Source organism: Zootoca vivipara, chromosome 14 (genome assembly GCF_965207765.1).
Source record: "Zootoca vivipara chromosome 14, rZooViv2.hap1.1, whole genome shotgun sequence".
Lineage (NCBI taxonomy): Eukaryota > Metazoa > Chordata > Lepidosauria > Squamata > Lacertidae > Zootoca > Zootoca vivipara.
In genome coordinates, this window is record NC_142597.1 from 29,538,724 (window position 1) to 29,553,157 (window position 14,434).

The 14,434-nt window shown below is 51.0% G+C and overlaps 1 protein-coding gene across 7 annotated transcripts; it reads right to left on the reverse strand.

The window, feature by feature from the left end:
* Positions 1-2,911: 2,911 nt before the first annotated feature.
* TMEM248 (transmembrane protein 248) lies at positions 2,912-13,065 on the reverse strand. Of its 7 annotated transcripts, none has more exons than XM_035139922.3 (8): positions 12,994-13,065; positions 10,164-10,272; positions 9,231-9,403; positions 8,287-8,572; positions 7,259-7,409; positions 6,459-6,642; positions 6,099-6,242; positions 2,912-5,122 (listed from the first exon to the last, which is right to left on the reverse strand). In XM_035139922.3, exons 3-8 carry the CDS (start codon positions 9,387-9,389, stop codon positions 5,102-5,104), a joined length of 945 nt encoding a protein of 314 aa, XP_034995813.1. In that variant the 5' UTR covers positions 9,390-9,403; positions 10,164-10,272; positions 12,994-13,065; the 3' UTR covers positions 2,912-5,101. The 7 variants fall into 7 exon arrangements, with proteins under 7 accessions (XP_034995813.1, XP_034995810.1, XP_060124388.1 ...); XM_035139919.3 differs by having other exon boundaries at positions 9,231-9,407; XM_060268405.2 differs by lacking the exon at positions 12,994-13,065 and adding an exon at positions 11,290-12,579 and having other exon boundaries at positions 9,231-9,407.
* Positions 13,066-14,434: the final 1,369 nt, after the last annotated feature.

Genomic DNA, 14,434 nt, shown 5'->3' on the forward strand with positions numbered 1-14,434 from the left:
GCGGAGCCCGCCTCTCCCCGACCGGCGGCGGCCTTGTGTCTGCCTGAGAGAGAGAGAGAGACCGCCCGGCCTCCTCCTGGCTCCTCCTGCCGACGGCGGGGGGGGGGGGGCACAGCAGTCGAAGCCTCGCCCTGCTCGGCCGGGCTGCACGTGACGAGCGCGCATCTGAGGACGTGCAGAGCGCGCGCGCCTCGGAGAAGCAGCTCCTCGGGCTCCCCCGCCCGTCCTCTTCACGAGCAGCTGTCGCCGCATGGAGCTCAATGGAGGCCTCGCCACGACTGGAGAGCCGGGTGCTTCGGTGGCAACACACGCAAACACACACGCAGGGGCGTGGAAGACGCCTCCCCATGCAAGACCCAGGCACACCCCAACTCAGGTGAAGCGGCGCCTGCCGGGGCTCCCCCCTTGACACTGACCCCCGAAAAGCCGCGGGTCCGGAGCTGGCCAAGGAGCCCGCCTTCTTCGCGACACCTGGCCCGGGGGAGGGGGCTGCTGGCTGTGAGGCCCGGGGTTCCGAGCGCCTCTCCTCTCCTGCCCGGAGCACCTCCCCTCTCCCCACATCCTGCGTGTGGTTTCCCGCGCTGGGGTGGTTTCCATCCCGCGAAGCGTTTGGGACTGAGGAGCGGACGTCCGGGCGGGCGGCTCAGCCCCGGCCTGCCACCTGGCGACCTCGGGCCGGGGCGCTGTTAAAACTACAGTTCCCATCCCGCTGTGCTGGCGAGCGCTGATGGGATCTGGAGCCGTCAACAAAACTGCACTGTAGAGTCGCCTTCGAAATACTCAACCCATCCAAGCCTGGAAAGCAGAATTTATCGGGGGCTTTTGCCAGCGGGCGGTGGATCCACTTCTGAACAGCTTGCCACGCCCCCCCTCCAAAAAAACCAGACACCACAAGCCAGCTGGACTGTTCTGTGTGGAAATTCATTCGGTGGCAATTCATTTGCTAAGTTGGTACAGTGGAGGGATTCATACAGTGGAGCAACATAGGAAGCTGCCTTTTATTGCCTCAGGCCATTGGGTCTACACTGACTGGCAGCAGGGGTTCTCCACAGGCTAGCGTTTAAGATATGGGGCCCCAAACGCTGCTCTTTTGCCACAGAATATACCCAGCTGTGACTCAGCTCTGCATCTCCTCCAACGTAACTGTGGAAAGAAAGAGGCAAGCGTGGCATTAAGAAGCAGGGGGTTGAGCCTGGAGCAGCAGCCGCCTGTGGGGGGCTGGAAGATGCAGCCCTTCTTCAGAAACAGACTAAAACTCTCCCACAATAGTAAAGGTTCCTCCTTGAATACATTTGGGCTTCAGAAAGTCTGGCTCAAGACTTTAAGTAAGTAGGTTCCCGCTATTTTTATTTTTTATTTGCCAGGAAAGATGTTTGCAAAGCCACCTTAGTGCTCTATTTAGTGAGCATAAAAACAGGCAATTCCTTGAGGTTCTGATGGGCAGCTATTTACTGTATTATAGATTTTGGCCTCTGAATATCAACTTTAAAAATACTAGATGGGTTGTAGGAAGCCCCTCTCCACTTTCTGTCCCTTGGGTATTAAGTCTTTTGGGGGGGGGGTGGCATTTATTTTCAGGTGCCTGATATGTAGTGTACCCAGCAAGAACTGCAACTGCATCAACTGGCAAGCCAAAGTGTTGTCACAGGAAACATAGGCATGAATTGCTTGCTCTTGGACCAAACTCACCCATTTGAGTTACCTCAAATGTCGCCATCTAGTGATGGTTTCTGACACATAAATTGTGAGGTCCAAGGTCAATTTCACAGAAGCCAGTTTGGGCTCTCTCCGCATTGCCCCAGCTGATGAATCCAGAGGTGGATGATCATCATCTGGCTACCTCACCACAGTTCCCAGCATCTGGATTGGCAACTTCGGGTGGTAAAAACAGGGTGAGATGGTGCTACCTCAGGACCAAAATGCCAGGCAGTGGAAGCCCTCAAGGTGGCTTTGTGACTCAACCAGGAACTCTTCCAGAATCACCGGCCTGGTTCTCTGGGAACCACCCACTGGTCTGTCACCTCTTGGCTGCTGGGAACTGAAAAGCCCATATGGTTTGGATCTCATTGGTGATTTTTTTTTCTTATCATCCATTTGAAGCTCAGATTCTGGTACACAGGACAGCTCCAGATCCTGGCCCCATAGAAGGCAGAAGTTCCACATAGGAGAGTTGGATCATTCTAGCTGCCCTTTTCCAACTCTCTACAATATCCTTTTTGAGGTGAGGTGAGGCGACCATAACTGTATTCAGCATTGCAAACGCCATCACACCATAGATTTGAATACAGTGGTATCTTGGTTTTTGAACAGAATGCGTTCCGGGAGTCCATTCAAATCCTGGAACCATTCAAAAACCAAAGCGCGGCTTCCGATTGGCTGCAGGAACACTCATTTCCAGGTTTCAATTGTTCAGGAGCCCATTTGTTCAGGAGCCAAGGTACGACTGTAATGGCATTTAGATGTTAACAGTTTTACTTCCCTTTCCATTCCTAATGATGCCTAATAACAAATCTGCCTCTTTTTAAAAAAACAACAACAGTTGCTCCATATGGGGTTGACATCTTCATTGAGCTAGCTGCTACAAACCCAAAGTCGTCTCCTTGGCCAGTTCAGACCCCATGAGAATATATGTGAAATGAGATTTTGTGCCCAAACATGCATCACTTTAACTTGTTTATACTGAATTGCATTTGCCATTTGACCGCCTATTCCCTCAGTTTAGAGAGGCCCTTTTTGTTTAACGACCCTGAACAATTTGGTATCATCAGCAAACTTGGCCACCTTCACTGCTCAACCCTAACTGTAGATAGTTTGTGATGGCTTTAAAAGAGGACGAGACAAATTCATGGAGGAAAGTCTCACACTGGGTGTAAGGTGCTTCCAGAAACAAAACACTCTCAAGGGAACTGAATGATAGTAATAAATTTTTATTTTGCAAAGCAATATCCACATCTTACAAACACAAAAAATTAACCTAGGAGAGAAATGTCATTAACAAATCAGTTACTGACCACCAAGCCCAAAGGTAAGTCAAATGCCACCTACCCCTACTACATCTCCTGCAGAGGAAGCTGTGGGTGGGTGGGGGGAGAATAAGGAAATTACAAACCTTCATATCATGCCAGAGAAGCAAATTGGAATGGCAGGTTTCTAACGAGGAAACAAACAGAATCAAAACTGATTCAAGTAATAGTGAAAATGAAAAAGAAAAGAGGCAAGATCAATATGATCCGAACAGCCACTGTCACATTCCACTTGTACCCTCCTTCCTGGAAGTGTCTGACTTCTACATGCCCACCGCTAGCCCTTCCTCCTCCTCCTCCTCCTTGCAGATCAGTTCTGAACCACTAACTACAATGGTCTAGAACGGACCATAAAAGCAAAAGTTAAGAGAAACAACATTCTTCTTCTGAAGCCCACAATCTATTTTCCATTTAAAACTTCTGGTTGGTTGGGATTTTAATTTGAAGAGGATGCATTTTTTATTTATTTTTTAAATCCACTACCAGACTCCTTGCCCAATCCTAGACCCTGAAGGTCTCTGGAGATCATCCCCATATCTTGGAGACGCGACAAGACACCAAGCAAGCAAATGAACAGACAAATGAACTCTTCCCAATGAAAGCAAACCCACACATCGTGTCGTCCTGTGCAAATGCTAAAAAGCCATTCTCAAAACTATTGTGGGAGAAGAAACAGGGTTGCTTTGATAGGGAAAGATGCCACGGCTGCCACCGGAGAGGGAGGCTGGGGGGGGGGGCGTTAAGGCAACCAGCAATTTCTTCAGAGCAGTGGCAGTGGCGATGTCCTAGAACTCTCTACATTCTTAGAGAGTGAAACTGGAAGTGCAAACTAGGAAGCCACTCCAACAGTGAGTCCGGAGTTGTTGTACCTGCCTGGACAGCATCCATTTGCAGCACATACTGGCCCTCCGCACCTCTCTCCGCAGGCAAAAGGCACGACAAACACCAGGCCTGGTCCCCAGGGGGCAGCTTGCCCCAATGCTGGCTGCCACTTCCTTTCACCATCAGGGACCCCCACCACCACCACCACCACCAAAGCGCAGCAGAAGTTCCCAGCCTGAAGAGGAAGAGCTGACCTACACATGAAGATAATAAAACTGCATCATTCCAGACAAGGCGCTCAAATACCTTCCCACATTAAGAAGATAAAAAATACCTGCACATAAAAAAGCAAGCATGTCAGAGAGGCAAGCAGCCTTGAAACTTCTCCTCAAAATGCTAGTTTTCTACAGATTGGAAGGTTGTGACACAGGTGCAGCAAACTAATCTCTCTCACACACTCTTACACCCTGACCATACTGTCTGGAATGGTGCAATCTCAGGAATTCTGTAGCATGTCACTACAGGGGGTGGGTGCACTGCTACTGCTGCTGCTGCTGCAGCCTGATTAGAGGTCCAGGATGGCACCAATGGAGATTCTGTCTGTGTTAGCTTAAAAAATTAGCAACACTTAAACAAACAAACCCAGAGTGCAAAGTGGAAGATGCTTCTCTTGCTTTCTTTAAACTAAAATTACAAGTATGCCATCTTTCCTAACTACAGCCAGTATTAAAATACGAATATGCCAGGTGGGGGTTTTTGTCTTGTTTTTAAAGAAATCTAGAAATGTTGGTATCTTTCTGCAAGCAGGGAGGAATTGGGAAGAAAGAGGAACAAACACATTGACTCAGTGGCTTTAGAGCTGCAGTACAGTAGCAGAGAGGTGTGCCCTGCCTCAAACACACTGGACAGACCATGGGGAAAAATAAGGTGCTTTTTCTGAGACACTTGCAAAAGGCATCCGGGCTGTCCCAGTGCAGCAAGACAGACACACACAGAAATGTCTCTGGCTCCTTCACAAAACAGCCTGCCACGAACAGGCAAAGAGGCTCCCCACAGCCCAGGGCTGTATCGGCTTAACTCATTCCAAGTAGACTCCGCCTCCTATAAATAACCGTTACAGGCACTTAAAACGTCTTTGGTTGGAATAACCCAACGTCACAAGATAATTAATTCATAACGAACCAGGGTCTAGTTCTGGGTTCGGCAGGCGATGGTTGCAGCAGACACTGTCACTTTTGGAGAAAGGAGGCAGGGGGTCACGCTTCTGAGAAAGCAACCTGGTGGAGGAGAAGTCAACAAAGAAAGGGGGGGTTGAGCTACCCATCGTGGGGCCTGGGTGGGAATTAGAAACTGCACACAAGTCCAATTTGCATTGAGCTCTTCACTGAGCTCCACCCAGGAAACTGAGCAGGATGGTGCAGCAGGGGCTGGTCGCACTTTGCTCCTGCCTCTACAAACCTGCTTGGCTTCTGTACTGGCTGTGGAAGAAAAGAAGCCCCTTTCTTTCCTTCCTTCCCCTGAGTGGGGGGGGGGGCTTAGCGAAATCATGGCAAAACAGCCTACTGCTTTTCGGTGTTGGACATGCAGGGTGCAAAGGCCAGCAAAGAAAGCAAGTGGGCTGATAGTCGAGAGACAAGTCACTCTCCTCCTCTGCTGGGCTTTCACACAGGATTTGCAGGAGGCAAAAATCCTCTTCCTGAAGGTTACACATCAATACCAAGTGGGTAGAATAAGGAGAGCGCTGTTGGCCTCCACTCTGCCAGCCCACAGCCTGCTTTGTACTCTGAATCAGGCAAAGGAGGGATGGAGCAGTCTGCCTATCCTCCTCCCCCAGAACCTTCTATGAAGGAGGAGGTGGAGGTGGCGGCTGGTAAAACATTATGTACACTAATATTATTGCGGCTCATTTACCAGGCTGTTATGAGTAACGTGGAGTGGCTGGGGCAGAGGGAGCAGCCTGGCAGGCCAGGAATCTACCCATCTCAGTGCTTTCTCTTAAGCAGATGAGGTCTCCAGGGTTTCAGGCAAGGTTCTGTCTCGCAGCCCATGTCACGAAGGAGACAGTCTCAGAGAGTCCAGAGACTCCCCCTAAAAAAAGGCTTCTTACATCCCTGCCTGAGCCATTGACCAGAAGAGCAGCTGCACCCCCACCCACATGCCTGCCTGACTGGGGTGGCTGCGCACAAGCCGCACAGTCAATTGAGGCAACGAGATCCCATTACGTGGGCACTCAATGGCTCCTTGCCCACCTACCTTTTCAGGACAGAACTCTGAGTTGCTTTGCCGCAGTTTGCTGGGCCTGCCTTTGATGACTGCATAGCAGAACATAGTGATGACCATCACAAAGAGGAAGTAGCTAGTGTGCATTAAATGCAGGTTGATGAGCGAGCGGTCGTCCTGCACAAAGGGAAGAAGAGAGGGGGGGGGCTGAGATTTTTCTGAGGCTGCAAGAACTCTACATGCAGCTTCCACCAAGGATGGGGGCGGGGAGGGAAGCATCCCCGAGGCTGTGTTTTGTACACAGCAGATTCCCCCCACCCCCCGCTCCTCTGCCACATGTACAGATGCAGATTTTGAGCACGGTGACCCATTCACTGTAACCACATCACTTACATCCGGGACAATAACCGTCAGTTTGGGATTCAACGCATGGTAGACTTTGCCAACAGCTCCTTTGTAACACCAGAAAGGGTTGTAGTCTTGGGAATATTTGGTGTTTGAATCCCTCGCAGTGGTGAAGATCTTGTACCAGAAGGTCGCGTTGATGTATGTCTCTGGCACACAGTGCGGCGGCTGGCTGAGGAGTGAAGAGACAAGGGTGAGCTGCGTTGGTCAAAGCACAGCACAAAGCCGGCCTGAGACACAAATCTGCCACACTAAGGTAGCCAAGCATTCCACACCCCTCTAATACCTTGATTGATTGATTCCCCATGTTGCCCGTTCTCAAGCCCCTCTCTTTGAGTTCCTGCCCCACTTTGTAAATTGGCTCTGTCTCCACCCCACCCCTCACACCCAACCTCCGGCACCAGCAACCCATTTACCATGCAAGGGTGTGGGGCAGCTCTTCCATGCAGCTGTGCACGCCCAAGGGCACTCAATCAATGATGGGCAAATTGAGGAGAAAAATATTCCATGGGTTGTTTACAAGATTGCTCCTCTGAGCTCAAGTCCCACTCATTCATTTTTGGGAAGGGGGCCCAATCTGTATGTGGATAAACTACAACCTCTGCTTGCCGCTTCTCGGAATATATATATCAAAAAGTCAATTAAAAGTTTTAAAAATATGAAGAAGCATATGAATAACCTCGAGGAAATCCACCTCTTGAACTGTCTTGAACTGGCAAACCTGAAGGCGTTAAGCCGGTGTTGAGCTGTTCCCCTGGAAGGAAGCCGCCTCAGCAGCAGATGCTTACACTGTGACAGGGAAGACCCCAGCGGCAGCTGTGACAGTCATGCAGGTTGTGAAGACAGCCTGGTCACAGTGGCCGTGCAAGACGCAGTCATCCGAATTCCAGGCAGCCGGCAGCGTGAAGGTGATGTTGATCTCCTCATGTGCTTCTCTGCCTTTGGGGGGATTGGCGGGGGTGGGGATGAGAAAAGAAAAACATTCTGCACGTGTGGGAATTATGTTCATAGTAGAAGCAGGTTATGGCCTCGGTCCAGTATACCTGAAGGAGCATCTCTACCCCCATCATTCTACCCGGACACTGAGGTCCAGCGCCGAGGGCCTTCTGGCGGTTCCCTCGCTACGAGAAGCCAAGTTACAGGGAACCAGGCAGAGGGCCTTGTCGGTGGTGGCACCCACCCTGTGGAATGCCCTCCCACCAGAGGTCAAAGAGAATAACAATTACCAGACCTTTAGAAGGCATCTTAAGGCAGCCCTGTTTAGGGAAGCTTTTAATGTTTGATGGATTTCTGTATTTTAATATTTTGTTGGAAGCCGCCCAGAGTGGCTGGGGGAACCTGGCCAGATGGGTGGGGTATAAATAAGAAATTATTATTATTATTATTATTATTATTATTATTATTATTATTATGCTCAATAAGCAATAATCAAGGGGAAAGCTGTAGCTGCAAAGAACTGAAGAAGCTTTGCTCAGGCAATCTCAGAGAACAATACTCAGAGTAGACCCACTGAAATTAATGGGCCCAATTGGATAATGGGTCATTGGATACAGCTTACTGTAACTAAGCTAAAGTACACGTAACTGAAATAACTGCAAATACTTCCCCCTTCCCTCCCAGCTTAATCCTCCGACATTTCCCTGTGTCTGTTTTTGGAATGCATGCCCCACCCCACCCTGGGCACTCCCTTGTAAAGTGCCAAATACACACATGGTGCTGTATTAGCAGAGAGCTGTGTGGACTATGTTTCTGCTACTTTGGCAATCTCCCACGAGCTCAGCACGAATTCAGCTGCGAGTCCTGTTATCTGTTGTACCTGAGAGTCCAATTTGGTGTCCGAAAATGGTGGAGCTCAAGTGCGTGACATTCCGCGAGAAGCCCCCAAAGGGCTTGAGGGGGTCCAGCGTCAGGGTGATGGCAACCGAGGTGTTGATTGGACCAGAATCCTCGAGCGTCTGTGGTGACGGCGTGGAAGGACGGGCCTGACTGCTGGTCATGGCACTTTCCGGGGTCGTGGTGTCATTTATGAGGTGCTTTAGCGTTTCATTCTCCGAAATGCAGAAGTCGAGGTCGTTGAACCTCAGAAGGAAAGTATTCCAGTCCTTAAAGACAAATGGGTCTTAAGTGCCCCTCTGGCTCTCAGCCATCACCATGTCAGTGCCAAACACTCTGTGTCAAGACCAGCTCCGGGGAGCCTAACCCAACCCAAAACTAACCTCTGAATGTGATCAGTCAAATCACAGTGAAATCCTGCATTTCTGATTCAGCTGGTTAGGGAATCAGAAGGGGGCTCAAATTTCACAAGTATCCTATCATCTTTTATGAGGCAGAATGTCCCAGAAGAAAAGAGAAGAGACCTAACCTCCCTCCCACAATTCTACTGCAGACAGACATGCAATGAAACGACAACTGTCAAGTTTGTGGGCCTTCCCCATTCTTATCATTTCAAACCTGAATGGTCAATGCCCATTTGTGGTCCCAGGAGGGTGGCTGCAGAACAGAAGCATCTGAATTGTCTTATCAAAATGAAATCTGCCTTAAGCCTTTGGACCACTCACTCCTCTGACCCAGGCAGCCCAGAGTCTTTGGGCAAAGAGAAGTCATCTTTTGGCTCCATCCCCCCAGAAACCAAGCTCCTATCCCATAATGCAGTAAATTCATTCCTGTCCACATGGTGGTATTTCTCTCCGGCCCCAAAGGCCAAGCCTCTGGAGCACATCCCTTGGGGTGTGCAAATACAGACACCGCTTTGTGATCTACCTCTGTCATTTCAGGCGACTTGATCTCCTTGATTTTGAAGAAATAGCCCAGAGTCAGGAAGGCGATGGCCATGGCACTGACACTGATCATGAACACCACCAGGGGCGGGCGGCTGCTGATGTAGACCTTGAGGTTCTCCAGAGGGTTTATGTTGAACATTATTCTGGTCAGGCCTACCTGGAAAACAGGGAAACCGCAAACTGGAGAGAGGGCACCACACTCACTGTCAGGCTTCCAGGAACCCCAAAGGCCTAATTACTCTGAATGGCCCAGAACTCGTCCCACGGATTAATCCAATGATATCGAAGCACACAATTGCAAAGGCTTCAGGATAAATGGAGAAGCAGTTAGGACTCTGCCAGAGCAAAGGCTTTTTGTCAGTACCTTCTCTGCAAGGGATACAAACAGAAGGAGGAGCACCCCCTGCCCCCCTCACATTCACCCCATTTCATTTATGCAGGTGGAGAGATAGGTTATTCTTCCCCATCATGAAGAAAACCGAAAGGGGCTGCAATTATTCTGGAAGGTCCTTAGGGAGAAGAATTCCAAGAGGCTTCTGCCTGCTCTTTTTGATCACACCCCCTACATACACACACACCCTGCCTCAAGAAAGGCGAGGGATGGCTTGCTAGTTCCCCAGGTCATCACGAGAGGGGCTCGAGTTTCAAGAGCAAAAGTCCCATTTCAAGAACACAGGATGGGCAACCTGGTTTTTTTTTTATTTCCACCTCAGCTGAGAAACACTGGATTGTATTATTTTCTGGCATCCAGATACCACCATGTCTTCACCTCGATCCCACCACCCCCTGGGCCCAAGCACTGGCTGGCTCATGCACTTCCTAGGCTAGTCTGGCCTTGGGCCTCCCTGCTTCCGCATTGCCTGAGCCAGGTGCTTTTGTTCTCCAAGTGGTCCTGAGAGCTTAGCCCCCTCACCTCTGCCTCATGCCCTTCTCTTGTGCTTGAGTGTGGCCAGAGAGAGATACTCAGCAGCTCCCAGGGTCTTGTTATCAGGTTAGCAGTTCATGGTGACAGATGAGAAGGCCTAGGAGAGATGTCAAGGAGCCCCTTGTTTGCAAGAGTGGGAATCCAAACAAGCAGAACCAGAAGAAAGCCATCTTATTAACTGTCATTATTTGCTTCACAAATGCCGGGCCTCCTAAAACTTGGATTTGAACACTGTTTCCTCATAAGCAAATCCTTCCCTTGTATCAAGACTGACCTTCAGGAAGTTTTTTTTAAAAAAAAAAACAGACAGCAGAAAGAAGTTGTCCCTTCAAGCCGTCAGGGGTGGGACTCTGGTGTGGGAGCTGCAGTTATCTATACTTCATCAAAATTAAAGAAAGTTTTCCATAGCTAATGAATAGCAATATGTCCCAAGGTAACAGCCCCCTACCCCAGCAAGCTACTTGCAGTTCAAGCTTAAATTAAAATGGGGGAAAGCCCCCCCCCCAAGTGAACCAACAACCCAACCAGAGAGAGAAATGGTGTTTATGTTCAGTAGACCATTCAAAGATATGGGGCAAACCCCACCTTGAAAAATCTTTGTGCTATCAGAGCAACACTTAACCTCACCAATGATACATGCATGTAAATGAGCAACATGCATTTTTGCGTTTGTGGTGAGAAGCCCACTTCTCTTCCTCTGCTGCATTTCCTCTTTACACACACACTGGATAGTCCCTGGTTAAAAAGACAGAGCCACTTGCCTGGGTGTACCAATTTATCTTGGACGGAACACTTTGTGTCCTTTAGTTGAAAAATGAGAGAAAAACACCACCACCCCACACTGTCAAACATTACCCAAAGGTAAACAGTGCAGGATGAAGATCCAAGCCTTGTAGAACAGGAAAGATCAGTTCAAGAGCCCGGCTGTCTCTGAAGCACAGAAACAAACTTGACGGGGTCAGCTGCCACTTGGAATACATCCAGGTGTTTAAGGTGATGCCCAGACAGACGTTTCCTCCATCGGTGGGGGATTCTGAACTTACTTGTTTTAGAAAAATGTATCCAACTTTCCTGCAAAAGTTGAAGGTGGCTCACAAAGGAGGAATAGTTGTACCTTGGAAGTCAAATGGAATCCGTTCCGGAAATCGGTCCAACTTCCAAAATGTTCAAAAACCAAATCGCGGAAGCCCCGTCGGACGTTCAGGTTCCAAAAGAACATTTGCAAACCGGAACAATCCAACCGGGAGTCAAAATGTCCGAGTTCCAAGGCATTTGACAACCCAGGTATATAAATGCAATAAAAAATCCCTAAATGTAGCAGCTGACAAAGACATTAAGAGCAACAGCTGAAGATCTACTAAAGGCCAGGTGGCTTTCTGGGAAAGGGATGTATTTGCACAGCGGCCGAAAACCATCATGGGGGAAGGTGGACATCCCTGGGCAGGTGGGAACACCAGAGCTCAACTGTGGCTGCCACAGGCTGTTTCCCTGGCAAAACAGGAGCAGGCCAGTATTGATTATCTCAATACTTGGAGAGTCCTCTGTCAGTCTCCTCAGAGCTCTATCCTCCTGCACCTGACTCTGGCAACAGTCTCAGCTGACCAAGCATTTGCTTGTGAACCAAGCAGGAAGGCTGAGGTCAGGGCAAGCGGGTTGCCAAGACTGTGCAAGGGGAGCACTTACCTTGCCCTTATTAGGCTTCCTGCTCTCTCCCTTCAATTGCTTGCCACTTGTGTCTAGGTCAGAAGCCTTGCCCACCAGCCTTCCTCCAGGTAATCCACTGTGAATGCCAGATAGGCTCTGCAGCTGTTCCAGAGCTCCCAGACATTCTGTCAGTCACAGGCAGAGTGCATGGAGTCCCTGCAGGGCACTGGACTCAGCTGCCACTTGCCAATTCCTTCCCACACCCCGCTTTTGAGATTGGCAACAGGCATTGCACAGGAGCAGTCTCTGCTCCTGCTGCTGACCCAAATCCCAACAGCAACTGTGGGGAGCAAGGAAAGCAGTGCAAAAAGTGTTGCAGGGCGGCGGGCGTCCTCTCACAATACCTGGAACTGCTTCACCCACCCTGCTTTCCTTGGGCAAAAAGCAAGCATGGCGGCAGAAGAAGGGAGTCAGAAGGGCCCCCAAAGTTCCGTCCACCTGGGACAGGAAATAGCCACCTACGGACGGAGCCTCTTTGCTACTGCTGATCCCCCAGGTGCGGTTGCCTTCCAGCCCCAAGAGCAAGGATAACGATGGAAGCTGGAGGCCAGCAGTATCCGGAGGGGCGCCGCCCGCCGGCCACAAGTGCTCCCCCCCCCCACCCGGGTTGGAGATGCTAGCCTTTAGGAAGGAGCAGCCCTGGCCTAGCCCCTCCCCTTCTGCGCGAAGGCACAAGGAGCAAAGCCATAGAGGTTCCAGGGCGGCGGCGGCCAGACCCAAAGGGTTGCTCCTCCCCTCCTGTTGCCGGAAGTTTCCCTCCTCCTGACCAGACGCTACCGTCAAGCAGGGAGGGATGGGGGGGGGGGAGGTCCAGATCCGAGGAGGGGGAAGAGGCACAGCCGGAGCATGGAGGGGAGATCATGGGCGCCCCCCCCCGTAGGCGTGCTGGCTGGGGGGGGAGGACCCTCCCTCATTCCCTCCTTTTAAGACCCCCCCCCGGTTCCTCGCCCGCCTGAGGAGCATTGGTAGGCGGAGGGCAGTGGCAGACTCACCCTTCCTCGGTGCCCAGGCCTCGGGACGCGGGAGTGGGCTTTCCCCCCACCCCGCCCAAGGACACGTACTAGCCGCGGTGGGGGGCACTCTACACATGCGCAGGGGCCCGCCCAGAGCTTACCGGCGGCAGGCTCAGCGCCGAGGCTGCAACATCTTTCTCTTCCTCCTCCCTCCGGCTGCTTCCCGGCCGCGGCCGCCGCGCGAAGACCCTCCTCGGCTGCCCCGCCCGGGAGGAGAAGCAGCGCGACGGCAGCGCAGCGGGGACAAACTTCCTCCGCCGCCCGCGAACGGGAAGATCTTGGTGACGTCAGCGAAGCGTCGGCCAAGCCCCGCCCCTCCCGAGTCCAAACGGGGTTCCGAAGCGCCTGCTAATGCGAGGAGGGCGAGAGGGAAGCAAAGAAGCCTCTGCTGAGCCTCGCAGGAGGGAAAGGAGCCGGCTGGGGCTCTGGACAAGGGGAGACCCGGCTGCGCCCTGCTAAGGTTGAGCCGGAGGGGGGGGCAGTCGCAAAAAAGGCCCCTTCTACAGCAAGGGCGGCACTTGCCTCGTGGCTCCAGCTGGTCAGCCTCAGGTCACGACCCGCCACTGGCTTAGAAGTGCGTTACACTTAAAAGGCAAGATGCGCCCTGGCACTCAAGCGGTGGGAGGGGGTGGTGATGGATGAGCTCCCTCGGTTTCTTTTGAACATACATGACCCGTGATCAGCCATGATGGGGTTTTGCACTTGAGGGGTCCTGCAGGTTCCTCACGCCGGGAATATTTCTATGCACTACTTCCAACTGAGAGGTGCTGGCTCAAGCCCTCCTGCACACACTAAACCCATCCTTCCCTCAGCAGCAGCATCTTCCTCACCATTGGGCTACTCATGTGCAACTCGGGACCACGGCACAATGGGACAAGGCAGCCCCCAACAGCCTGCTGCTACATCAAGCTTTTGAAGCCCTTTTTTTTTTTTGCACAGCTCCCCGAAGTCAAGGTGGCCTCCAGAGGTCCCTGATGCTGGAACGCTGGCATAGTAGGGCCCAGGGGTTTGCTTGAGAAGTTGATGGGCTCCATGTGAGGGAAAGGCAGCCTAGAAATGTAATCATTGCAGAAATATTTCCCACTGGCTCCTCCCTTCTCAGCAGGTTTCTTTCTTCTCCATAACACCAAAGCTAATGGACCTCCAAAGCAGGTGAAAATTGGAAGCCTCCAGACAGATAAAAGGACTTTTTCACACAGCACACAGCACAACTATGGAACTCGCTCCCACAGGAGGCAGTGGTGGCCACTACAGTGTTTCTCTGAAAATAAGACACCGTCTTATATTATTTCCTAAAAAAAAAAGAAACACAAAAAACCCACTATGGCTTATTTTCAGGAGATGTCTTATTTTTTCCTCCTCCTGCCGTGGCTGGCATTGCTGCTGCGCCTATCACTATGTCTTATTTTCAGGGTATGGCTTATATTCCTCGAGTGCTTAAAAATCCTGCTATGGCTTATTTTACAATGACGTCTTAAAATAGGGGAAACAGGGTAACTTAACGGCTTTAAAAGAGGATTGGATAAATTCATGGAGCATGTA